Raw genomic sequence first — 25,789 nt, forward strand, 5'->3', positions numbered from 1 at the left:
GTTATTTGAACAAACTTAAATGGGTGAGTGATATCTAAAAATTCACCCCCGTAGATTGTTAATGAATGTTGAGATTAGCAATAGAAACCAAAACTATTTTTTATATCAGGCTGGAAACATATTTATATCTGCTCTTAAGTTGCGCATTTCAACATAGGGATCTATGGGGATTGACCATAGACTGTAAATAAAGATAGGATTGGCTCACTTGCCTGCGAGTGAACATTCGAGGACCTGCCGTTCATTGCACTGGTGCATTGGCTTCATTTTCAGCCCCTAGGTTGCTGCTTGGCCAAAACCAACATTCCTGTCAAAAATAATGAAGTTACCAAATATGAAAAAAAAAACTCATACTGTGAGAGATGTTATTTATTGCATATTGCCCTAACCTTGGACCATCACAGCAAAACCAAACATGGACCTTATGTTAAGTTTCATCTTGAACAAATCACATAAGTCACAGTTTGACCAAACAAACACACAAACCAGACTTCAGCTCCCGTAAATGACAACAACTGCACTGGCACCAGTGTGGAAAAGAGTCAATGAGAGAGCGTTCTCAAATACAGCAGATGGGTGTAGCAGCACAGCCACAGTCCTAATTGGTGCACTCAGTGTGGTGTCTCTATGGCTGGCTTTTAATGTTACTCTGACTGTCCTATCCTTATCCCACAAGCCATTACATTTTTAAACAAACACAAATAATAAGCAGTATGTCCAGCTGGCCTGGTAAAATGAATTCCTCTGTCCTGTCTCATCAAATTCCTATTTAATATGCAATGTAAGTGTGTGGTACATTTACTGATGTTTTCACTTTTATTATGTCTATATATGGAAATGTCAAGTGATTGTTGCAGCAAACCAATTTCCCCAGGGTGACAAATAAAGTATCTATCTATCTGATGCCAGAAAGGATCATTTACATTTATAATGTTAAATAACTTGAAGTCACAATGTGCATTCACAATCACAGGTTATTAGTCAATTTCTTTCTCTCAGGCCTTTTCCAAAACAGCATAAAAAAAAACACATGACTTAAAGAATTACTACAGCACTTAAAAGGTTTCATTAAAACTCTTTTATGGAGCAGCTCTGCTGATAGAGACGTCCAGCTCCCCCTCAGGTCAGTGACTCAGGGCGCATTTCCAGCTCTCTGTGCAGGCCTACGCAATGCGGACACTCAGTCTGGCAGCATGCCACCTCAGATCATCCAAACTGAATTTAGTGGAAAGTTACGGGTTTTTTTCGGTGAGTAATTGAGTTTTTTCTTTGTCTTTCTGGCTTTGAGATGGAAATGAACTGAGTCTGTCATTCATTGCCTTGTCTTTATGGTCCTCAAACAAACAAGGCCATTGCATTAGGAAAGATTTGTTGTGGTCAGATGAAGTTTATGGCTTCAAATCAAATGTTATTTTACTGGTTAACTATGATCTGTTGACCATTACGCTGTCAGGCATTACTTCAGCAAAAATGTACATTTAGCAATTCTCTTTACTACTGCATATTGGCTAAATGTCCAAACATCAAAGTACAGTGGTGAATTTTCAGTGCGAGCTTTCTTTGACATGGTGAAACGCCTACCCCATGTGTGACAAAGTGTTTGTGTGTGTGTGTGTGTGTGTGTGTGTGTGTGTGTGTGTGTGTGTGTGTGTGTGTGTGGTGCCTTAGAGTGATGTACTGGCCTCCCATGGGAACATTCATCTGGTTTCCCTTTAACTAATTGGGAGAGAGGGAGGAGGTCAGTGGGATAAGAGGAGGAGGCAGAGACGGAGGAAGACAGACTGTGTGAGACGAGGAACGAATGGGAGAGCCTTAATTGAATGAAATCCTCTTTTGGTCTCTGATGCCGTACACAAGGAGGAAATTTAAAACGAGGTCCATTTCTTATTGAATCCCTCTGGAGGACTCGGTTACCTCTCTGTCTTCTCTTTTATTTCACAGCATCACCTAATGCCAACATCCACTTCTCTGCCTTCAATTTGAACAAACCCTTTGACTGAAATCAATCTGTTATACGTAAACTGATTAGTAGTGTTTGGATAGAGCTGCATGCCTGCAGACAGTATATTCAGAGCAGCCTCGCCCCTCAGCCCCTCTCCCACCCTCTCTCCCTATTCAGCGCAAGCACACACAGCATATTCCTGATGAAGCATCCTGCTGTTTAAACTCTGGCTGATCTGTCTCTTTGAGAGCCCTAAATCAACCTTATGGGCCATTTTAGAAATTACTGCCATTAAGAACTGCATACATACACTTTTCCCCCATTTGTGCTAAAAAAAAGTGGGTCATGCTCACATGCATCTATGGCTTGTGCTCATCCTGAGGCTTGAATATGAAATTATATAGCAAGCATTATATTGATGGAAACCTCCCTTGTTACAAGTCTGTCAAATAGGCGAGGTCTATTGACTGAAAAAATTGGCATGTGTCAGAGCTGAATCTCTGGAATTAAATCAAACTTGTCAAGAAAATCCATTTTCTTCTGAGTTTTTTGTTATTTAACAATCTTTTCTGAAAGTTAAAAACTTGAGAAAATAAGCTTATCTGGTCTGTGGTTAAGAGACTTTCACATTTTGCTCTACCACATAAAGTACAGTAAATACCCCACTTATGAAGGCTGCTAACAAGTGGCTAAATGAAACTACAGAACTTCATCATGCCAATCTGCACTAAACACAGCTATACAGACTTGTTGTGGTGGCGACGTTAAATCATGTGACTGTGGTAAAGCTCGGAAACAGCCTAACATTAGCTTTTCACTTCTGGTGTTTGCTTGTAGACTTAAAAAACTGTAAAGGAGGTGTTCATTTGCAAAGATTATCTTGCTGAACAAAATGTACAAGTATCATAAATGTTTACCACTGATTTTTTTTTCAATAATCCAAAATGTAATGGAAAAATCCTAGAGGCTTTTTGACAATGGAACCAGCTAACTTCCACATCAGCCAACAAAAACATTATCCCTGGTGCACTCTATTAAAGTATGTAAAGCTACCACGAGCAACTTCGATTAGCTCAAAGACTGGAGCAACAAGACCGCAAGACACAACAAGCATGGCTCTGTCCTAAGGTAAAAAATAAAATAAAATACTCACCTTCCAGAAGCTAATCCTTGAGCTCCCTCTTTAACATATCTTGTGTGATAATCAGCGATATGTTAAAAGGCCTTTCTCACAGCAGACATTTTGGCCTGTAATAGTCAAATTAAAGCACAGGTGTTAGTGATAACACTAACGATGGTTCTGCTCTCATTAAGTCTTCAGTGAGAGTGACAGTGAACAAGCATGCAGGAGCCTGAAATTCAAGTCTGCCTTCATTAATTTCATTATCTCCACCTGTGCTTTTCATACTGCGACAGGTCAAAATGTCTTCTGTGACAAAGACATACAGTGAGGTTTAGATGTAACATGAGCTAGCTAATTTATTTTCTGAAGCTGTTTTTCTTCTACTTTCCATTGTTTTCTAGTCTTTGTGCTCAGCTGACTAACTACTTACTTTAGCTTACAGTACAGACATGATAACCAATCTAATGATATTGCATAATCTAACTCTCAACAAGACAGTTTATAGGATTACTCCAAAAATGTCAAACAAGCAATATTCCTTAATAAATAAATAAATGAATAAATATTTTGTTTAATTAAAAAAACAAAAAACAAAAAACAAAACGTAACTTATGCACAAGCATGGTACATTTTGTGTGTGTAATTTTTGCTACAGGATTTTACAACTTTATTTCAGACCTATAGATGTTTACAGGCCCTGAAAACATTTTTAAATCAGCCTCTTTTTTGAATATTATACAACACAGATTTTCTACAATTATGCTTTTGTCTGTGCATCATTTACTTGTTTGAAGTGGGCAGGACTCAATTGCAAAAAGGTGGGGTCACACATTTAGTGTACATAGCCTATGTACAAAAGCGTGACGCATTAACTTGAGAAAAAATTTTAGATTTGAATGAGATTTTCATGGAAGAATAAGTGATTGTGCTATGCTTCCTTACATGTGAACAGATTAGGATTTAACACCATATGAATTAAATAAGGATACCAGTCTAAACTTAATCCTAATCATATTAATCATTTTTGTTGCAGAGAAATAGATCTAACAAATGAAACCAAGAGGCTTAAATATTAAAGTAACGAAAAATAATGCCCCCTCCTCTCTGAGATGTCAATGATGTTGGTATCTGTCTTGTACTGAAACACAATAGGGAAAGAACAATGACTGCAACACACCTCATAGACGGACCTGAGAGAAATATTTTAAAATATCCCTGATCGAGTTAGAGCAGATCATTTTCATGTAACACTTTTGTAATGATAATATCCAGAGCTTAAGTAATAAAGGAAGGAGCGAAATCTGCCTCTTGTCAGCGTTTACGATGAGAAGGCACTTGCATGATTAGATGTCTTGCGATCGATGCAGCTTCTTCTCCCAATCATTAAGACTGCTCTTAACAGATTACAGCCCCCTCCCAAACACGCGCAGCCTTTTCTCCTCCTCTTCCTGCTCCTCCTTCTGTCTCACTTACTCCCTCATTCAGCAGATAGATCAGGGGACTTGCCTCTTTAGCACTTATTTTTCTTTCTCTTTGAATTTCATCCTTTTTAGAGCATTTTCTTACATCTGAAGCAACAGCTGACTTCTGAAGGCTCAGGTGGAGTTTCTCTGGTTTCACCTGAGCTCTGGTGACCACATGAGTGCACAGCGGAATGAAAAAGACTAAACTAAAATACAAGAGGTGGTGGTGAACAGCTTACAAAGATGGACCTGCTTACAATCTTCTGTCAACTCTTGCTTTTATGTTTTGACCCATCTGCGACCACAAGCCTCATCACAGGTAAGCTGAGCACAGAAAATATAACACAGCTCAAACTCATGAACTCTTGACTCAGTTCTGTCTTTGGTTTCCTCCTGGCCTGTCTGACTTTATGCTGGATGTTTGGTTCATGAAGCGGACATATTTGAAGCCAGAGGTAAGCAACAAACTCCTCTTAAAATTATAATTTAACAGCATGGGCTAAAAGGCCTCCACAGCTCCATCTATGCAGGCTTATGGGGTACAAAATTCCCATTGTTGCTACAGCCAGATCCTTTCTGTGCTCAAATATATTTAGTCAATGCTTGTGATAGAATATGTCAAGAAAATTCAGTGCACATCTGGCACATGTAATCAAAGTCTGTGTGTTTATGGGTTCAGGTCAACGTGTGTGCAAGGCAGGAAAAGGGAGGCCGTGTTACAAGCTGGCCTATTTCTCTGAGCTCCGGCGGAGGCTGAACTTTGTAGAGGCAGAGCAAGCCTGCAGAAGGGATGGAGGGCAGCTGCTGAGCGTGGAGTCGGAGTCAGAGCAGAAGATCATAGAGCAGCTCATCACAGAGCTCCGCCCAACTGATGGAGACTTTTGGATCGGCCTACGGCGTAACCATGGAGACGAAAACAGCAGCTTTGACTGCTCTTCACATTACTACTGGCTGGACGGCAGCAAGTCCACGTTTAGGTGGGTGCGAGGGTCAAAAGTTACTTTCAGAGCTGTGAAGTGAAATATTAAATGGTTCATGGTAAAATATTCACCGCTGATTGTGGCGGATTGTGAATTGTTTGTTAAAGAAATGAGTTTCCTCTTTTGTATGGTCCCACCAAAGAGAATTTTTGTGGTCATCCTGATCTGAGTTTAATTTTTTTTAAAACAAAGAAAAAGTATAGAATTTTTTTTTCTTAAAAAACAAAAACATTTTTTAAGGGGCCAAAGTTTTCAAATGATATGCTCTTTAGAGTACGATCAAAACTGAATTTTTCAGGCGTATACCAACATTGATTTTGAGAGTTTAAAAAATCTGACGATATATCAGCTCAGTATTTTTACATACCACATAAAAATAATTTCTGATCCCTAAATATTTCTTATTGTTTCTGTATTACCTATAAAATATGTTGGCATTTTTGTAATGCATTTTTTAATCTGTTGTCAGCCAATATATGAAGCCTACAGATACAGAGCCACTGTACCTGTAATAAGCTAATATAGCTAATGTGTTCGCCAGGCCGATTTATTGGACTACTTCCATAATTTCATAATGAAATTGACCTTTGACCTTTCGGATACAAAATGTAATCACTTCGTCATTTTATTCTGTTGGACATTTGTGTGAAATGTTGTCAGAATTAGCTTATGAATTCTTGTGAGCTATGGCCCAAGACAAAGTCACAGTGACGTTGACCTTTGACAATTAAATGATATTCCCTGAAAGCGTTCTTGAGATATTGCGTTCGTGAGAATGGGAAAAATCACAAAATATAAGTATTTCAGTGAAAATCTTATCAGTTTATGCTTGAGTTCAAGTGCGAATTTGCGCCAAATCTAAGGACATTTCCTCAAGCCGTTCTTTAGATATCGCATTCACAAGAGCGGGACGAATAAACAGAGAGATAGGCGGGCAGACGGATGGACAACCCAAAAACATAATGCCTCCGACCACAACTGGCATAAAACAATAGAACTTATTTGATCAAAGAATAACTTAACACGATTACAAAATCAGACCAGACATGTAAAGCCAGCTTTCAGTTCTCATTAGCTTTCAATACTCGGCACAGCGGACACAGTTAAGGTAGCACAAAACGGGTACTAAGGTTTGATACCCACTCAGATTTTTTTCTTTTACCATTTTTTGTTATTTTGAAGTGCACTTTGAAAAGATTTCCGTTAAGGCAGCTTTGCGAAAAAGTGCTCTACATGTGGTTTATATGTATTCATTGTCGTAGGAACTGGCATTGGGATGAGCCATCATGTGGCTATGAGGTGTGTGTGGTAATGTATCACCAACCATCCGCTCCTCCCGGTCTGGGGGGGCTCTACATGTTCCAGTGGAACGACGACAACTGTGAAACCAAGAACAACTTCATCTGCAAATATACAGCAGGTACTGCTGACACAGTATTTTAATATTATTTTACTTTGAAAATACTTTAACACTGTTGACCATAATTAATCTTCTCCACAGAGAAGCAACAGGACCCGTCCCCTCCTCCCAACTCCACTCAAACAAGTAAAATGTTCTCAGTGTCCTTATTAAAAATAGTGCATTCTATAATTTAGCAGACATTTTGTATACTTTGAAGTCCGTGTGATCAATATGACTCTGGTCGTCATGGACGCCTTTCATTACAGATGCCCCTTCATCTGTGCTGCCGTGGAATCCGAGCAACCACAACCAGGGCAGGAGTACAGGTTGACTGACCAAAGCTTTGTATTGATGATCAATAATTAGTAAAAGAGAAGAGTATACACTCACAGTTCTGATGCGTAATATCTGAACGCTGACTTGACAGTTCCCTGTTTGTTGTCTCTTTTAGCTCTGAATTTAGTTTACATCATCATTCCCACCATTCCCCTGATACTGCTGTTGCTGACAGTGATCGGAGTCTGCTGCTTCAAACTGCTGGTCAAACGGTGAGGATCCTAACACATGCAAATACTGAAGACTACTAAAACTCAAAAATTAACATGGTCATCACTAAGCAGATTGTTCCAAATATAGGCAAGATTAAACCCTAAGGTGAAAACAGAACTATTTATTCATTTTACTATATTTACTTTTGTTAAAATACTTACTAGAATCATTATATAATTAAAACAGCTACAGCCTTTAAGTGTCGGCACCATGTTGCATATTCCAACATTTCCAAAATACAGTCATGAAAATTACGAACATCTTATAATTATTTTTTGTTCCTGTAGAAATACCACAATATAAAAAGCAGTGTGTCCTTGGTATGTGAACTAAAAGAACAAGTGGTTTTATTCTATATTTTTCTTATTGTCAAGAAATCCCTTTTTTTTTTTAGTCTTCCCTACCCAGTCTGTGGCACTTAAAGCCCTTTTTTTCCTATTGAAGTCAAACTCTTTAAAATCAGCTCAGAAAATATATGGAATTTTAGTTTTAGTATTTTTAGTAAATACATATAGTTTTAGTATTTTTTCATAAAAGGATATATAATTTCCTATAGCTGGGCTATAGGAAATTATATAACGGATGGCATCGGTCACCTGCTATTGATTTCCGAACCCTAAACTGTTTTATTATTGAGCCCTTTTATTCATTAATTGGTTAATTAAATTGGTGACTAATTCGTAATCTTTTAACGTTAGGGCTGAAATATATGCGGGAGTTGTTTTCCTTGCAAAAACACTAAATATTGGGTTACCCTGGTGGCATAGGGTTTATACCATTAAAGCTGAGTCCAGTGCAGTTTCATGACCCCAACCCATGTCAGATTAATCAAATACAGATCTGGGGAACATATGTTTATCACAATGACGCAACTTGTCACCCAGTGCAACAGTGAGGGTCATCAATGTGTTAGTTTAGTTTAGTTTTTGGAAAAAAGTGAAGGTCAATATCATGGAGGAACACTTCTCCAGTGATACTTGTTAGGTTTAATTCACTGAGATACTTATATTCTGTGACTGAAAAACAATTGTCAAGTAAAATCAACATCTCAGTTTCAATATAAAATGAAGATCATGAGCTTCAGGGACACCAGTGCATCAATATATTTTTCACGCCATGTAAACACTATCGTCTATTTCAGGTTTCATATGTTGATGTTTAAGGTGTCTTGTTATTTATGTTTCTCTTCTGTGTGTGAGACAGAAGGAGGAAACAGCAGAAATCAGAAGTATGCCAGACGGACCCGGGCCTCTGCCCCAGCCCGGCTCCAACTGACGTCTACAACGTGATTCGCTCCCAGAAAGAGGATGACCTGGTTTCAGCTCGCCCGAACACCAAAAACACCTCTTTTTTATGCTCCTCCCCTGACACACCAACAGGCGACTATGACAACCTTGGGGGTCGTGACACGGAGAGCGGCTTTGTGACGCTTGCCAGCACAGAGAGCTGCTTCCTCAACTTTGACCTCAATGACCTCAGCCTTGGGCGCCGCACCACCCGCGACTTCTACAACACCAGCTTGGGCCGCTCAGGGAAGAGGGAGTTGAATGACAGCAGTCTGGGCTCCACCGGACACAGGGAGTTTTATGACAGGAGTCTAGGTCGGCGTACAACAAAGAGCGAGCATTATGGCAGCAGTGTGTACGGGGACCATGGATTATACGACGGAAGTATCAGAGGAGGGAGCGACCTCTATGATCCCAAACTGAGGCCTGGAAGTCACACAGTAAAAGCCGACCTCTATCAGACATACATCAGCAACGGCAAGGAAGAGACTTACCAAGCCAGCCTCGGAACCTATGGGGACCGAAAATCCTACCAAACAAATCTGGACTGCTACAGAAACGGCCTAAATCTTGACGGTGGAAGGAGATACTTCAACGAACAAGAATGGATCAACAGAGAAAACTACTGAGCCCCTGAGCAGCTCCTTTCCTGTGTGTACAGCGGTGTGTGTGACTGTGTACAGAGACGAGAGAATGCAACCAAAAAAAACTTGTGCACGTTGTGGTTGTAATTGTTTGTACGCGATGTCTCTAAAGCCTTTAAGGGGATTTTCATCAGATGAGGACATGCTCAAATTCTTTTGTCACTGACCCCACAATTCATTCTGCAGCCCTTTGGTTGACGAGGCCTGTGTGTCAAACAGTTTGTGGTAATCTAAACACAAATTTGTTTTTATGCAGAAAAAAATCACTTATCTTTGGTTGTGTCTGGCCGTTCAGATAGTTTGGCTTTGATTTGATCAGGTTTTTTGACATAGGTCCTTTGAGTTTTCTGTCTCCACGTCAGTTCAACAAAGGTGAATGAACTTCTCTGTGGTGCCAACAGCGTTGGAGAATTAAACCGAATAATTCAACAGCAACATCTTTCCAGAAACAATGTCCAGGTTATTCCCGTCCAGGAAAGACTTTGTGGATTATCAGGGACACGGTTTCAAGACATGACTGTACTGCTATGAGCACCAAAAATCAAAGTCCGTTCACCTTTACTATATTGGAGCGGCAAACCGACACCTTAAGGGAGTCTTAGGATAAGATATTGAATTTAAACCCCACTGATTTTACACATCAAAGTTTACTTTAGATTCAATTACTGTATCTGTCTCACGTGAGTTTTGTTACTGCCCTGCCCTTTTAGGAGACGCTGCAGCCCTGAATTTATTCAGTCTAATGGAAAAAATGAACAAGAGTACAGGTTATGACCGTTTCATAGTTACTGAAGTAAACATTAGATCCATTTGTCACAAGCCCAAACCCCTCTTAACAATCTGATGCTGAAATGGCATTTTTTCAGATGGACAAATTAGGATAAAATCAACTTTGTTTGAGAAAGGTCTCTGTCTCTGTTTTCCCCACTGTCGGACTAATAAAGGATTATTTGATGTTGGTTGATATCAGAAATGAAGCTAGCAGATAAAAACGAGCGACAAACTGACAAACAGAAATCTAATTTGTATTGCATATAGTGTTGTATTGTTTTGAATCATATGTAATTCACACACACCATGTTTACTACACTTCCAAACAAGTTGAGGAAGAGATGACTACGCCTACTAACAGCACCTAAGTGAATACCACTGTGCATCATTGCTGCAGCTTGTAATGTGGTATCTTCTGTTATAGAGTATTTTGGAAGCGCTGAAATCGGATAAATTGCTTTAAGTGATGTCACTTGAGTCAGTGTCACTTCGTGTTAAAGACTATAAATGTGAAAAAAATGACTTTTCCCCATTTACTTGCATCTGTAAATCAGAGAATTCTTTTTTGGGGCATCACAAGCCCAGACAAAGTAACTCGTTTCACTGTCAGGATTTAATCCATTTGGTCCAATGATATTCGAGAAGTCTAGAAAAGCGGTACTATTAAATCATATTATCCTCGTTCAAGTTAACAGAGCGCTAAACTGGAAGTAGCCATCAGAAGTCTCTTGTGTGCCTGCTCTATGGGCCGCTCGGTGTTGACTTTCTGAGTTGGAAAACCCGACTTCATAGTGTGTTCAAGCTGAAATGTGCAAATGGAACGTACCATCAGACCAAACTCTTGTTGATCCAGTTTCATTGTGGGCAATGTGGGCACAATGTTTTGACCAGAAAGAAGAATGCATGAAATTAGCTTAAAAAAAGACATCTCTGGTTCCTCTGCATTGATTTTGATGATTTTTAAAATACTGTCTACAGTGAATCTGACAATGTTAAATTTGTGGGGCACTTTTTTATTTAACATAAGCTCCCTCTGCACTCTCTACACGCTGTGTTTAAACTGTGCACACCTCAAACATATTTTCTTTTAGATAAATTACTACAAAGAAATGCGCACACACAGGAAACCTTTGGGTATTTGAAGACAGTTGATATTCCAGCTTTGGGGAAAAGAAGCCCAGTAAAGAAGCCAAGTGAGACCTCAAGTAGTAGCATGCAGTGTCACAGATCTGACTGAATGATTATAAGCGATTTGAGAGACAGAGTTTGTCTGTGTGTGTGAAGCCACCTGTTTGCATGGCCTTGACATGCTGCCCTTGCTTTGTAGGATTACTATTGCTATTGCTGTGCCTGAAAAAACTGTTTTCATCTCACCTGTGTTTACCTGCTATAAACCGGCTACCTCAAACAGATCAAGACACAATAAACCAATACTGCTTGAGGGAGCAACAGCTGGATATTTCCTATGTACTGCAACTGTGTTTTGACATGACCTTAAAATGTGAGATGTCAAGATCTTGTACAGAATTTAAGACAGCCAAAAACAATGCTAGCGAGGTAAAGGTGGCTCGTACAGTGAATCTGAGTTGCCTGCAGCCTGCCAACAGCAATGGCATGATACTGAAGAGAATGATCAAATATATCATCATTATTATTACTTATTTAGAATGTATAATGTCTTGATGTCTCTCCTGTAAGTGAGAGTGGTTTGTATGTTTGTTACATCTTCAAATAAAATGCTCTTAAAATTGAATCTGTCCACAGGTGATTTTACTATCCCAATATAAAACAGGAGGGTTGTTTTCACAGTCAATCATGTTTTTATTAACATTCCAAGTTAAATTATTAACGCACCCTTACTTTCATTCGTCCCCGCCACTCACACCCTTTAGCACACACAATAAGATACTGTTCCAAGTGCAGACGAGCACACACTACAAGATTTCTTAGATTTATAAGTCAGAAAAAAAATCTTGAATTCAGGCCACAATTTCAAATGAAGTATGAAAAAACACTGTGTTAAAGGCCTGTCCCGGGCTACATCTTGTAGTGTGCATCCACTCTATGACATTCATTTACTTGCGTGCGCGCGCGCGCACACACACACACACACACACACACACACACAGATAAAATGTTTGACATACAGGTCCAGCTGATACCTGCAAAGCGCACATCTACAACATTTCTCTTCAGTCACACACACAAGCCCAGAAGCAGACTTCATGTCCTTAAAGGGTCCAATATCTTCGAATGAGACATGAGACAAATACTTCAAAACACAATGTCCCAACAATCACACGTGCGCGCGCGCACACACATACACACGCGCACGCGCGCACACACACACACACACACACACACACACACACACACACACACACACACACACACACACACACACACACACACACACACACACACACACACACCAACTGCTTTGATGGGAAGTGATTGATTTCTGGGAATTTGTACTTGGGGCCGGGTTGAGGTCCAAAGGTCAGCCATGGGTCCGCTTACGAGGCTGCTTTTGCCGCCGTGGTTTCAAGATGACATAGCGCCTGTAGGTTGTGTGATGGTCTGATATAAATGGGATGTAAAGTGCTCTAAAGAGAGGCGATGACCTGCGAGAGAAACATTTTTTAAATAACAAGCCTTTGTGCAGAGTAAAAATAGATGGGAGTTAAATCTATGTTCAGTTTTTTGGAATTTGTTTGAAAATGAAGTTCTACCAAATATCATTATTTAAATAAAGAGAGGACCCTTCAAGTTCATATCTCTATTCTGGGCGATTTCTTTTTAAACTTTTTCATGACCTTCAAAAGATTTAGGAGCCATGATTTCCATTCTATTTCAGTGTAAATTCTGCACTGGGGAAAATACCTTGAGGCTTGAAGGAAAGGCTTATAGGCGATGATGCTCCACTCCTCTTTGTTAGCTGAATAACGTGGCTCAAGTGGCGTCTCTTCATCTATGTCCAGATCTACTAAGTAGTGGCACTGCCGTAAATCCACCTGCCCAGAGAGACAATTTTACATCACAATGCAACCACTTTTAAGTCCAGTGTCCATGTGTCAGCACACGTGTGCACGTGTCTGGGTGACTCACATATCTGGTCGGCTCCTCCAGGTTCTGGTCGTTCATGTTTGCTGGGATGATCTGCGTGGCCAGAGGACCAGAGGCGTACGGCTGAGGCAGCTGCCCTTTAAACTCAGACTGAATGAAGTGCAGTTGCCAGCTGGAGATTAGAACGAGAAACTATCAGCAAACAACACAATCACTCCTGGAAATGACAAATGAACTTTCCATACTTCATTTAGACATTGAAAACAGGTGTAGAAATCCTGGATACTGACTTGTGCGGCAGCAGGAAGCTGCTCGGGAAGCGGTACCACTCTTTGCCCACACACACACTAACAGGTCTACCTTCAGGGACTGAGTGAAGAGTCGGATCCTTGGCGATACGATGGAACTCTGGGTACAGGTCTAGAGGGGCGTGGTAGCCTGTAAACAGAGTAAATAAATCTCATTTCATCTACCGTGAGCTGTTGCTTTTGTTGCCTGACACTGGTCCTCAGACTGAGAATAGAGTCTGTGTGAACACATACCTCTAAAGAGGGCGACAGAGCGAGATAATGACAAAACTGTGAAGACCACAACTGCACTTAGAGCCAACCAGTTGGAGGAGACTGTGTAGTGCTCCAGTCGGTAGCGCTGGAACAGGAAGTGGTAGCATTTCTGCAAAAAAATGAAAATAAAAAAATGGTCATCTGTAACAACTCGTTTTTCCAGATTCTAAAAGGGGCTTGGTACAAATGACGATAACCTACACAGACTAATTTTTTTTTTTTTTTAGAAAAGCCAAAATGGCAAAACAAACCTGTAGAGAGGAGAGGGCTACTGCCCCACTGAGGCAGATGAGAGGGTAGATGGGAAACAGAAAACGTTCTTCTTTATGAGGTCTGGTGAAGAAAACCAACATCCACAGATACATGGGAGACAGAGTCAGCCAGTATGGACGGCCCAGGTTCTGCACTGCAGAAAACACACCCACACGAGCATGTGAAGTCACAAGAAAAGCTGCTTTGAAAACCAACATCACATCAAAAATAAATGTTAGATTATTTTTTTGGTTTTGCTGCAACCTGATGTCACATGCAGTATATGCCGCCACTAGGGAGGACTCAGGTACAGGTTAGCCTCAGTTGCTGGTTACATGTTTGATATAACAGATTTGTAATGGTAACAGTTACAGGAAATAGTGTCTGGATTACATTATATAAGCATTCAGTCTGTTTTCCAAAAAAATGTGTGAAATACATGTAGCAAGTAGACAATGGAGTGTGCCACAATGCATCACTACAACACTTATTACTACACATATTGTCTGCTGAGGCAAACAGTTAACAACCTCTTCATCACCCAAAAAGGGCAAGCAGTGACGAGAATATTTAGTCTTATTTGATGTAACACACACAGTGCTCACCATTGAACCTGTGTAACAGTGTCTCCATGAGAGCAGTGAGTGGCAGAGAAAACAGTGCCAGAGCAAACACCAGGTTAAAGTTCAGGATCCCATTTACGAAGTAGAAATGCCATGGCTCTGTACCTGAAAATTAAACAACACAAAACCAGACAAATATTACAGACTCTCACAAAAAGACAACATAAGAGCTACTAAAAGGGAAAATCCACAAAAGGGGCGATCTAAGAATTTGTTAAAGCAGTTAAAACATTTAATAATGATGGTGAAGAAACACAAGCCCAAAGGTCCTACACATACTGCTTTACTGTCAGTAAACCTAGCCTATATCTATTTTTAACCTACTGGCACTACTTCAAAGGGGTTTTTTTATGATGGTATGCCCTCTAGAGTCCACTCAACACAGTCCAGTTTTAAAATGATCAGGTTGACATTTAGGATACCTTCGCTCCCTTCTGTCACTAAAATAATACACCACCAGCCTAATATTCACCATAATAAATACCCTAAACATGCACATTCACTTCAAGTATTGTATAGACTTAAATCAAATATTGATGGTGCATTTAACTATAGCATGACAAAACTATCGATGGCACTGGTGTCAGCTCAGGAATTTCATTTCTGATGCTCTAAATAATCAGCTCAAGTATGGTGTTACCTGTTTTCTTGGTGCAATGTGAGTTTGTTCACTTATACAAATGAAATCTTGGGTTCTGTGTATTGCACATTCTTCTGGTACTTTGTACTGTAAACCTCTGCACATTTCTTGGACATTTTTGCACCATACACCTAAACAAACTCCATGTATGTAAAAACTTACTTGGCAATACACCAGTCAGATTCTGTATTCCACACAGCTCACATTAAACAATTATCACTCACTGTTGTCTTGTGTCTTACTAAAATCTGGTACAACACAATGCCGTTTTAATCATGCCTCCCTGCTCTGCAGTTGCTGTAATGAACCAGATAGCCTCGCAAAGACAGTGCTCTGTGCAACATGCTGGATTAGTTATTATGAAAAAGTAATTGTTTATGTTGAAGAAAATTAAACATTATGAAAAGTACTTTATGATAAAATAGACCAAAAGAACATGTGTTTCCAAGTGTAAGGGGCAACATCAGGTCAGATTTTTGTTTTGATAAAGTATATAAAATGAAACAATAATAATGTGTACATGTGTGTATTACCATAGAGATCAGGTCCATGTGGTGTGAAGACATTATAAAGCAGAATGTTTAGCGGCGCAACAACCAATTTGCCATAAAAGAAAGAGTCTACTGCCACAAGTGGTACCTGATAAAGACACACAGGATAAACAAAGAGGAAAGTGAAAGGACCCATTTACATTTAGCTTTAGCACCATAAACATATTGTTAAGAATAACTGGTGTATCTACATAGAGTGTGTGCATTTACTATGATAATATCATATTATTTTGTATGACACATTAGAAAAAAACAGACAGTTAATATATAATATACAGTTAATATGTAATATACGATATTACAGTTAGTGTTAACTGTAATATCGTGCATTAATAATTAACTCTCCAACAGAAGATCTGTGCACACACTGCAGCTGTGACACTGAGAATAAAGTCAAATACATGCACCATTGTTCTATAAAATGCCAATTTAAAGCCTTGTTAGATAGTATATTCTCACCAGCAGCAAAAGCAGAGCTACGGCCGCCCAGGTGATAAAACTTTTCCACTGTCTCTTTAACACCAGCAGGTCGAAAGCGATTGGAATCCTAAAGAGTAAATAGATCAAAGATGCATTAAGAGTGCTACATTTTGACCAGTCTGTCTGTGAAAATGTATCGCCAATAAATAGGCATTTTAGTTTATGACCTTACCCGACCAGAGCAGAGAACGGCCATCCGACGATGGCACCGGCAGCCACGCCCATGATGGCTAAAGGTGGTGAGTCCTGAAACCACCCCGTCATGGCAACCAGCGTTGTGTACATGCAGAAAGAGGAAGGCAGGAACGCTGAGGAACAAAAGAGCAGGATGATCACAAAACAACAAGCATAACAACAGAATCTGTGTCAATATGTTACCTCTGCAGAGCCTTATTTATCTGAAACATCACAACATAACGTGTTCCATCTAAAATGAACAGTGCACACTCTGCAAATTGCAGTTCTGCACCATATTTTGTACCAGTGTGCTGATTTGGCAATAAAGACGACAGAAAAAATGACTGTAATAAGTCTTTTGAAAAAGTTGGAGGGCTGCAGTGAAGGCAGCTGGAAAAGTAGACAATTTATGTAATTGGCCAAAGTGAATAGATGATTTAAAAAAAGACAGAATAGAGCAAAAATGTCAACAGACGCAGAAACAGATGAACTAAATGAATAAATCTGACCAACCTGCAGATGAGCAGAACATTCCTGTGCTCAAGACAAGGAACGCCAACATCAGACGGCCCACATGCAAACCAAACTTCTTACAAACTGCCCTGTCACACACACACAAACCAACTTGTTTTCCTCCGTGTCATATATTGATATATATACAGAGAGCTATTAATGTAATGATCACAAAATTTGTAAGCCAAAGCACTTGCATTTAAAAGAAGAGTAAACTCACTTGTAGAAATAGAGTTCACAGACACAGCAGGAGAATGCTAAGACACATCGTACAAAGTAGAACACCAACACCTGCAAAGCAACCAGAACACGAGCCTGAAACTCCTGCAAATACATCTTTCTCATTAAAGGACACTGTTACAAGACACTGTTGTCCTGCATTTTAAAGGGACACACCATCCCAAAATCAAAAATACATATTTTCCCTCTCACCTGTTGTACTATTTATCAGTCTAGATTGTTTTGGTGTGAGGTGCAGATTGTTGGAGATATCAGATGTGGAAATGTCTGCTTCTCTCCAATATAATGGAACTAGATGGCACTCAGCTTACGGTACTCAAAAGCACCAAAAAAAAAAAAAAAAAATCATCTGAAAAACTCAACTGTAATGTCTTTTTCCTTCTTGGTAAGATTTGATGAATACAACTACAGCTAAGAGGAATAATATATGTTTTTCATTTTGGGGTGTACTGTCCCTTTAAGATGAACCTTGCATAACAGCAGAGAAAAATTGGGAAACACAAAATAGCTTCTGATTATGCTGTAGGTCAGCTGAAGTCATTTACAATATTAACACTACCAACAAACACTGAAAGGACAGCGAATTCAAAATAGTTACCTTGTTTGTCTGTAGAACATGGGCATGCAAACAAGCAGGTAGAGCATGTAACCACAGGTAAGCGTAAGACCTGATAGCGTACAACGGAGAATATTCCCACGTTTGCATCCCGGTGCCGTACAGCAGGTAGTGCATCTGTCAAAACAGTCATCACAACTATTACAGATCTCCAGAACAATGAAAGAGATGCTGACAAAGATATAAGAAAATTAAAAATGACAGCAAACTTGAGGATTTCTGATAGAGGTGAGAAGCACTCACAGGCTCCCAGTAGTTGAAGGTTTCATCGCAGTCTGAGATGTTGCTGAGCAAAGCTGCACAGAAACGTGCTGAGAGCAGGCATTTAAACGCTGTCGAACCTTCTGGGGCCCATACCTGCCCTCCCCGACTTATTGACCTATTTAAGACAAAACACACACACACACACACACACACACACACACACACACACACAAAAAATTCCTTAACACCATACAACAAGACATGCATTATTATTATTATAAAAATCTATTTCAGCAAAATGTATTAAACAACATCAAAATGTACTGAAATGTACTTCAGTAGTAGTCTACTTTGAGCATACTGAATAGAAAATGACCTACATCTGAAACAGTTCAATTATGCATCTAAAGCAACCTAATGAAGCTGTATTCTGGCCTTTGACGCTTGTTGATATGTTAACATATGCAGGATTCACTGATTGAAGCTTCCTGTGCAACTGCTTTCAATAAAATGCCAATACAGGCACCAATTATGCTAATTGTTTCAGAGCTGGCTCATTAATATGCCCTCAGTTACAAAGATTAAGTGGTTGGTAGACCGCAAAGTAAATGTCAGCTCACAGAGGAGGAAAGACAAGCCTGGGTTATTTGAGGGATTGAAAGACAGTGAAAATGTATGAGCACTATCACTCACTGTATCAAAGGTTCTACTGAAAAAGCATTTACATGTGATGCTGTTGCACAGCTGCCCTCCACTTCTCTGCCAGTTTCAGTTTTTCACAACTAGCAGTCTGTCTGTTGACCCGTTTTACTCTGAGCAGGTGGTACATTTATATATTTTGATCTTGAACTTTTTATTCTGTGTGTGTGTGTGTGTGTGTGTATACACATTTTAATATTGGCTTTCAAACTACTTCCTTTAGCACAGTCATAGAAGCATCGTACATCAAATTGTACATGAAACATTGTATTTCACTGCACATGGGCTTTTGCTTTCTATTTTACATGACAAACTTTTGAATCATTAAATTAATATGAAAGTATTTGAAAGTCATCATCTATAATATGACTGTATGTATGTATGCTTCATCTGTGGTAGTGGTTTAGATACTTTTGGAGGTCTCAGAGTCCTCTCAGGAGATCAAGACCTTGCAGATGTTTAGACTCTAGTGTTAGACACATCAGTGCGGCAAAAATTCAGTATCACACATCCCTCGATTTGTGTTGTTATTAAACTCATAAAATCAAGAAAGATCAACTGTGGCTCATCAGTTTTACTAATCATCAAAATGAAGACTGACCAAAGGTGCAAGTTTATCCAACATCATACAGTTACAACATTTATATTTTGTAATAGTGTGTTTAAAGCGAGCAGACTGCTGAAGAGGTCTGACATTATCTGTGGAAAAAATACTTTATTTACTTCCCTTGTCTATCAGTGCCCAATATAATGTCCTCCCACATGTGAACAGCTTTGTGCTTGTTCAGAGTAAAAAACAAAAGCGAAATATGTATTTCAGAAGCATTTCATGAGTGATTATAGGGACAGTGACTGTGTGTCTGGCAGTGTTTCCTCTGGTTCACACCCCCAACCAGATTAGCCGGCTCACTTGCAGCTTAGCTCTGATCCTCATGTTATGTTTTGTTGTGACACGTCATCTAACAACTGATATCAATTATTTAAACGTATCAGTGATATAACAACACTGATTTGATGAGTTTTGTTTAACCTTTACGAGTTGACAGATTCGTGAGTTTATCTGTTGTCAGCGATCATAAATCTGGCAGAGTGACAGACAGCAGAGGGAATGAATGAAGCTGACCAGGTAACCCAGCTGCGTTTAAACATGTAACCAACTTGTTATTGGGGTGAAAACACAACTTAGCACTTATTATATTTTAAACTATTGTGAAGACACACTCCTGTGGGTTGACAGGAGAACGTTATCAGTCGTTGTTATCTTGTTGTTGTGATCAAAACTTGCCTAACATGTCAAAGCAGCTAGCTAGCTAGCTAGTTAGCTAGCTTCCACTGCTCGGGCTGTCAGTCAGCCCGGGGATGGAGCTCACCGCTCCGGCGAGTCTACCGTCCCTCCTCCCGGCTCATATACTCACTCTTGCCGAGTCTCTGTGCTTTTACTGTCATCCCCGCCTTTCTCCTCTTTTGGTGGCCGAGCTTCTGTGGGGACGTTCACGTTGTTTGCATCTTGTCTGCTGCCTCGCCTGGTTCGCTGCCGAAGCGCCTTGGCCGCCATGTTTTCCGATTCTGCTGCCGAGTCAGACTTCGGTCATTTTCGGCGCCGTCCGGATATTGACAGCTCCCATCATCATCTCACTGTGTGACTGGCCCTGCACTCAGCGTGAGACCTCTCAGTCAGGTGCAACCAGCTTGCTTTTAACCCTTTGAAACCTGAGCAAATGTCTTTTTTTTTCAGTTTTATCTCTCTCAAAAACACGACGAGAAGGCAATGAGAAATTTAACAAGACATGGCCCAAAACTTAGCATGAAATCAGTAAAAAGTTGCAGAATAACTACCTGAAAATGAGCAAAAAATAAAAAAGATGGAATATATTTGATTATATTTATTTGATAAAATAAGAGAAAAGTTATAATAATAATAATAAAGATAAAATAACTGATAATAATAGTAATGATAATTCTATAATACTTCTTACATTTGATCAGTTTCTGTAGATGGCTCCACCCTCAGGTGTTTTCATTTATGCTGCTAATTAGACCTACGCAGGCTGCAGCTGTGTGACGTTGCACTGGAATTGATGGTAAAGTCATCATCAACTTACAAGAATGATAAAGTTGTAGGTTACCCTGCAACATAATAAATACATGGGAAAAACATTTTAATGTTATTCCACTTGATAATAACGTGTGAACAAATTATCTTGTGTTGGGACTTTTAAGGCTCATTATTTAACACAATGAATTCTTTTACCTTTAAAATGTTCAGTACATTTTGCTGGTAATGCTTACATACTTTTACTTTTTACTCTTACACTGTGGTATTGGACTGAGTTTTAAAACCAAACTTTGAAAATACTACAAATAAAAGTCCTGCATTAAAAATGTTAAGTAAGTATAATCAGGATAACCATTAAAAGTAAAAAAATACCCAATGTACAGTTTATCAAATGTTTATCAAAATAGTTGGTAATTAATTTTCTGACAAATTATTAATCAACTAAGCCTTTCAGCTATACTTGAACAAATTGTTCAGTAATTTATCTCCAAACATCTTTTTTATAAACTCCTATGCAAAAGTCTTTATTTGTAAACCAATAACTAAAGCTCTCAGATAAATGCAGTGAAGTAAAAAGTACATTCCCTCTGAAATGTTGTGTAGGTAAAGCATAAATTGCATGAATGGAAAATACTGAGGTAAAGTACAAGTACCTCATATTTGTAATTAAATACATGAATTGAATAAATGTACATAGTTACATTCCACCACAGTGTAAAAGGTTCAGAAAACTTTTTCCTCCACTGCTGTGGAATAAATTGGCCTGGCTTGTGACAGATCATTGATTTCTTTTATTGTAAAATATTTGCTTTTGTGCTTTGTCACAGCATGTGCTACATGTGAATTTTACTATTTTACAATGATTTTCAATAGACCACAAATTTATGTTAAATAACATGTTTATTATATGACAGTTATAACAGATACACAGAATGCCGATCACATTTCAAAGACATACAGCACACAATGCCTCGACTATTGTAAACACTGTTCAACTACAGTTTTGCAGATTATAATAATTTAATGATAATAATTACATTTATTTAGAGGTTACAAACAGACAGTAACAGTAATAATAGTGTCTCTGAAAAATAAGAGGCTAAATCCCTGATCCTTCTGGAGAGTAAGACATTGCTACCTGATGGTGACCTCTAACCGAGACGTAAGGAGGGACTCCAGGTCTTTATGAAACTGGAGGGCTTGTGTGTGTGACAGAGCGTGTGTGTGTGAGTGGTAGATGAGTCTGTAGCAGTAGCTGGTCTGACTCAGGTCAGGATGTGAGAATGTGTCAATGAGCTTAATGTGCTCCACGGTCCCGCGACTCGCCTCTCTGATCACAGCGTGAAACTTCCTCTCCTCCCACGTCGGCCCTGTCCAGAAACTGATGTCAAAGCTAAAGTGCTCGGGGAACAGGGAGAAAGGTCGGAAAGGTTTCCCTGGTGATGAACAGAGTGTAAAGTGCTGTAAAAAGCGTGGGTCATGTGACCACAGCAGCCGCCAGTCAGGAAGTGAGAACAGGGGCACGGCGAGGAGGTCCAAATTCAGGGACACAGTGACGCTGACAATGTTGTCACTTGCATTGCTTGCTGACACCCTGCCAACCAAACCCACTGGCTGTGCCGTAAGACGTAAACCTCCCTGCTCTGTGACCAGGGAGACCCCGTAGGGGGCGAGCATCGGTTCAAGTCTCTCTCCGAGCAATTTGATTGGCTCACATTGTGATGGGAAAACACCTCTGAGGAGGAGCTCATGAAAGGCAGGCAGAGCCCAGAGGTTGACAGGCACGTTCCTAAACACTAGGCCACTAATGCCAAATAACAAGCTGGTGACACCATTACAGCCCCCAAAGGACCCGTCCGTCTTATGTCCCTCAACACTTTTATTATTCCCCTCATCCTCCTCGTGACTCCCTGCCTTTTTAATCAACTCTTTTTTCGTTAGAAGCTCCTCCATCTGAGGGAGCAGTGATGGACGCAGCACGTAAAGACCACTTTCCCCTTCAGGATCGACATCAAGAGAGCATGCGGACCTTAAGCACTCAGCTCCTTTGTTCCTCACCCTGTTCTCCGAAGTAGCACATGTGGCTGACAGGGTGTCTCCTGTGTCCCCCTGACTGTCCAAATCTTTCTCTTTGTCTGAAGAGGTCTGAGTGTCACAGTTGAGGTCTTTCTGAAGCAGCTGGACCCAGTAGCAGTGCGCGCTGTCGACATCACGGCAGCATGCCTGCAGCTGTTTGGCCGTGAGGAGGAAGGGAATGGTCTCTGTTGTCATGGAGACAGACCACTTCTCCGCCAGTCCTTTGAGAAGAAAATCCTGCACCAACCTGACAGGATGGACAGAACCTGGGCAGAGAAATCCCCTGATAAAAGAGACGAGACATGGTTATGTAACTTTTTGCGTTGGTGCTTATTATGCTCAAAAAGCCTGAGTGTCTATGTGTACCTGAATATGTAATCACTGAGCTCGGCTGGTATGTTGTACTGAACTTTGTCCCCTTCAACAGCCTCCTCCACCTTAAGTATCTGAGCAGGAGTGTAGGGGAGGCTGCGAGTGAACACGTGGACCAAACCTTTCCCCACATGAAAGCCTTTATCCTGGCTCCTGTGCAACAGGAACACCATCATCAGAGAGTGTCAGTATGCAAACACACATCAAAGACACACACTAATACCCGGACACAAAGGGCTGTTTCTATTTACACACTCACCTTTACTCCTTACCTGTATCCAGTGCACTTGTAGCTCTGGTATTTCTCACTTTCAAACGCATGGACATCACTGAGGATCAGGTGTGCCTCTGCCGCCATGGCGGCCACCTGCCAGCTGTTGTGCCACTCTCGCTTCGGCTGGTCTGCCGGTGTCCCACCCTGTCCGTTGCACAAGGACACGTGGACCTCGCCATTTTCAGACAAAACCTGAACACAACTGGAGACACAGAAAAACAATTACAAGTACTTAGTATGTCATTATGGAGAAGTGAAGATGGGTATCATCAGCCCTTATAATAATCAGAGTTTCAGTGCAGATGCCAAAATGGTACTTTCTGTTAAAAAAAATGTTTTCATTATATCTTACTTTATTTATCTGTATCGGCATTTTATTTTAATGATGGCTGATAAAATGGACTAATTAAAAAGTGCAAAGGGACGGGAAGGGAAGGGACTTTTACTTTGCAAAACCTCAGGGATCTATTTTTATTTATTCATTTCATTATTTAAATGTTCACTCGACTTTAAAAAAAAGTGGCTAAGAACTTGCTGTATATGATGTTGAACGTTCCAGTTTTTATTTAACATTTGCCAAAGGCATTTAAACAAACTTTTGTGTTGGAGTTTGTTAGATTCCAAATTCTAAATATTGACAGACAGCTTTTCATTTTTGTTGTAAATGTTTATCAGTTCCAAATATCAGTTATTTGTCTCATTACATACTAATTATTGGTATTAGTATCAGCCCTGAAAAATCAATATTGGTACAGTTCCTAAAAAAGATTTAGATGGTGGATGCTGTAGAGAGCAACAGAAAATGCTGTGAATGGGTTGAATCCTACAGTATAATGCAGTCATACCTGAGAAAGAAGTTTTTGAGAAGATTTCTGTTCTTTTTAACCCCACTCTTCCTCCCGCAGTGAGGAAAGTTAAACACCACACGGTCAAACACACGACCCTGCAGAGACGCACACTCCTTCAGCTTTGTGCAGTCCACCTCAAAAAGCACCACTCCGCCTAATTAACACATGAGAACAGAGAGTACAAAAAGCGGCTCAAAATTACTAGGGAGGAAAAAAAGTTAGATTTAGAGAATAAAGTTATAATTTCGAGAATAAAGTTGTAATATGAGAGAAAAAAAAGTCGCAATATTACGAGTTTTACAAGAAAAGAGTCATAATTTTATAAGAATAAAGCTGTAATATTATGAGAATAAAGTTGGATTTTTACAAGAAAACAAACTCGTAATTTACGAGAATTAAAAAAAAAAAAAAAAAGGATAAAGCAGTACTATCACAAAATTAAGTCGTATTTCTACGAGAAAGGGGATATTTCCACTGTACCCAGTGTTCGGCATTCTCGTAAATTTAGGATATTTTTTTTCTCCTTACATTAGGACTTTTCTATCGTAATATTGCGACTTTATTCTCATAAAATTATGACTTTTTTTCGTAAAACTACGACTTTAAGCTCGTATTATTATGAGTTTATTCTCATAACATTACGACTTTTTTCTCAAATTACTACGAATTTTTTCTCCTAATATTACGACTTTATTCTTGAAATCCTAACCGTGGCCCTAAAACTCCGTCGTACAAAATACACCTCGGCACAGTTATCAGTGTACTCACAAAGCCGTACCAGAGTCCTTGATGGTCTTGATGTTGGTGGCTGCGCCCTCCTGCCGCAGTGCCTCCTCCTGATGCTGCAGGCAAGTGGCCGTCACGCTGGTGTCCGTCTCAAACTGGCTCACAGAGGCAGAAAACGAAAAGTTCCCCTCTCCCACCAGCAATATGGACCGTGAAGGAGACATGTCCAGTCCAACTGGAAACACAAAAAGTCAATTCCCTGAAGGTAAAGCGGATTTTATCGCATTAAGTGCGGAAGGAGGAGAAGCGCGTAGGAGCGCTAATGACCACGTTTGTCCTCCTCACGGTCTAATATAACCGCAGTAGTTGTGTATGTCAGTAAATAACGTCCGTATCTTGTGTCTAAGACAAGCTCGGCTAAAAAAAAAAACATAAATTAAACAGACTGTAGTGTGGATGAAAGCCGTTGACCTTCTCCTGCTCTCCGGCGCTGCAGTACATGAAAGCCCAATAATATTATCTCACCTGTAGCAGCTTGCGTTGAACGCCGTGTTGCAGGTTCAGTAGTCCGACCAGAAACAAGAAAATACGGGAACGTTACTTTGTTTCATATCGCATTCAAAGCCCCCCCAAACAGCAACATTAACATATTT

General features: G+C 39.9%; 3 protein-coding genes across 4 annotated transcripts; 1 reads left to right on the forward strand and 2 right to left on the reverse strand.

The window, feature by feature from the left end:
• The first annotated feature begins 3,817 nt into the window (after positions 1–3,817).
• On the forward strand, positions 3,818–11,913 carry layna (layilin a). The gene is made up of 8 exons (XM_042499954.2): positions 3,818–4,847; positions 4,963–4,983; positions 5,208–5,505; positions 6,771–6,928; positions 7,010–7,054; positions 7,177–7,236; positions 7,362–7,458; positions 8,663–11,913. The coding sequence occupies exons 1-8, from the start codon at positions 4,772–4,774 to the stop codon at positions 9,372–9,374; spliced, it is 1,467 nt and encodes a 488-aa protein (XP_042355888.1). The 5' UTR covers positions 3,818–4,771; the 3' UTR covers positions 9,375–11,913.
• Positions 11,909–20,656, reverse strand: alg9 (ALG9 alpha-1,2-mannosyltransferase). The gene is made up of 15 exons (XM_042499044.2): positions 20,200–20,656; positions 18,125–18,260; positions 17,864–17,998; positions 17,246–17,316; positions 17,026–17,114; positions 16,508–16,643; positions 16,315–16,402; positions 15,838–15,943; positions 14,647–14,769; positions 14,041–14,195; positions 13,769–13,898; positions 13,517–13,664; positions 13,269–13,398; positions 13,044–13,174; positions 11,909–12,784 (listed from the first exon to the last, which is right to left on the reverse strand). The coding sequence occupies exons 1-15, from the start codon at positions 20,337–20,339 to the stop codon at positions 12,661–12,663; spliced, it is 1,842 nt and encodes a 613-aa protein (XP_042354978.1). The 5' UTR covers positions 20,340–20,656; the 3' UTR covers positions 11,909–12,660.
• Positions 20,657–21,721: 1,065 nt separating this feature from the next.
• fdxacb1 (ferredoxin-fold anticodon binding domain containing 1) lies at positions 21,722–25,767 on the reverse strand. Of its 2 annotated transcripts, XM_042499296.2 has the most exons (6): positions 25,662–25,767; positions 25,189–25,371; positions 24,408–24,564; positions 23,561–23,764; positions 23,283–23,441; positions 21,722–23,199 (listed from the first exon to the last, which is right to left on the reverse strand). In XM_042499296.2, the coding sequence occupies exons 2-6, from the start codon at positions 25,358–25,360 to the stop codon at positions 21,975–21,977; spliced, it is 1,917 nt and encodes a 638-aa protein (XP_042355230.1). In that variant the 5' UTR covers positions 25,361–25,371; positions 25,662–25,767; the 3' UTR covers positions 21,722–21,974. The 2 variants fall into 2 exon arrangements, with proteins under 2 accessions (XP_042355230.1, XP_087944278.1); XM_088088152.1 differs by lacking the exon at positions 25,662–25,767 and having other exon boundaries at positions 25,189–25,655.
• Between the last annotated feature and the right edge of the window lie 22 nt (positions 25,768–25,789).

The sequence above is a fragment of the Plectropomus leopardus genome, chromosome 15, assembly GCF_026936395.1.
Source record: "Plectropomus leopardus strain MGB_pleo_1.0 chromosome 15, ASM2693639v1, whole genome shotgun sequence".
In the NCBI taxonomy this organism is placed as follows: Eukaryota; Metazoa; Chordata; class Actinopteri; order Perciformes; family Serranidae; genus Plectropomus; species Plectropomus leopardus.

Excerpts from the sequence above, each read along its gene's own strand:
- fdxacb1 (XM_042499296.2), bottom strand. The coding sequence starts at position 25,360 with ATGTCTCCTTCACGGTCCATATTGCTGGTGGGAGAGGGGAACTTTTCG. Across the intron at positions 23,442-23,560 it reads TACAAGTGCACTGGATACAG|GAGCCAGGATAAAGGCTTTC; the intron begins GTAAGGAGTAAA and ends CCTGTTGCACAG. Across the intron at positions 23,200-23,282 it reads CTCAGTGATTACATATTCAG|GGGATTTCTCTGCCCAGGTT; the intron begins GTACACATAGAC and ends CTCTTTTATCAG.
- alg9 (XM_042499044.2), bottom strand. The coding sequence starts at position 20,339 with ATGGCGGCCAAGGCGCTTCGGCAGCGAACCAGGCGAGGCAGCAGACAA. Across the intron at positions 18,261-20,199 it reads AGCACAGAGACTCGGCAAGA|GTCAATAAGTCGGGGAGGGC; the intron begins GTGAGTATATGA and ends TGTCTTAAATAG. Across the intron at positions 13,899-14,040 it reads TAGCCCTCTCCTCTCTACAG|AAATGCTACCACTTCCTGTT; the intron begins GTTTGTTTTGCC and ends ATTTTTTTGCAG.
- layna (XM_042499954.2), top strand. The coding sequence starts at position 4,772 with ATGGACCTGCTTACAATCTTCTGTCAACTCTTGCTTTTATGTTTTGAC. Across the intron at positions 5,506-6,770 it reads GGCAGCAAGTCCACGTTTAG|GAACTGGCATTGGGATGAGC; the intron begins GTGGGTGCGAGG and ends TCATTGTCGTAG. Across the intron at positions 6,929-7,009 it reads CATCTGCAAATATACAGCAG|AGAAGCAACAGGACCCGTCC; the intron begins GTACTGCTGACA and ends TCTTCTCCACAG.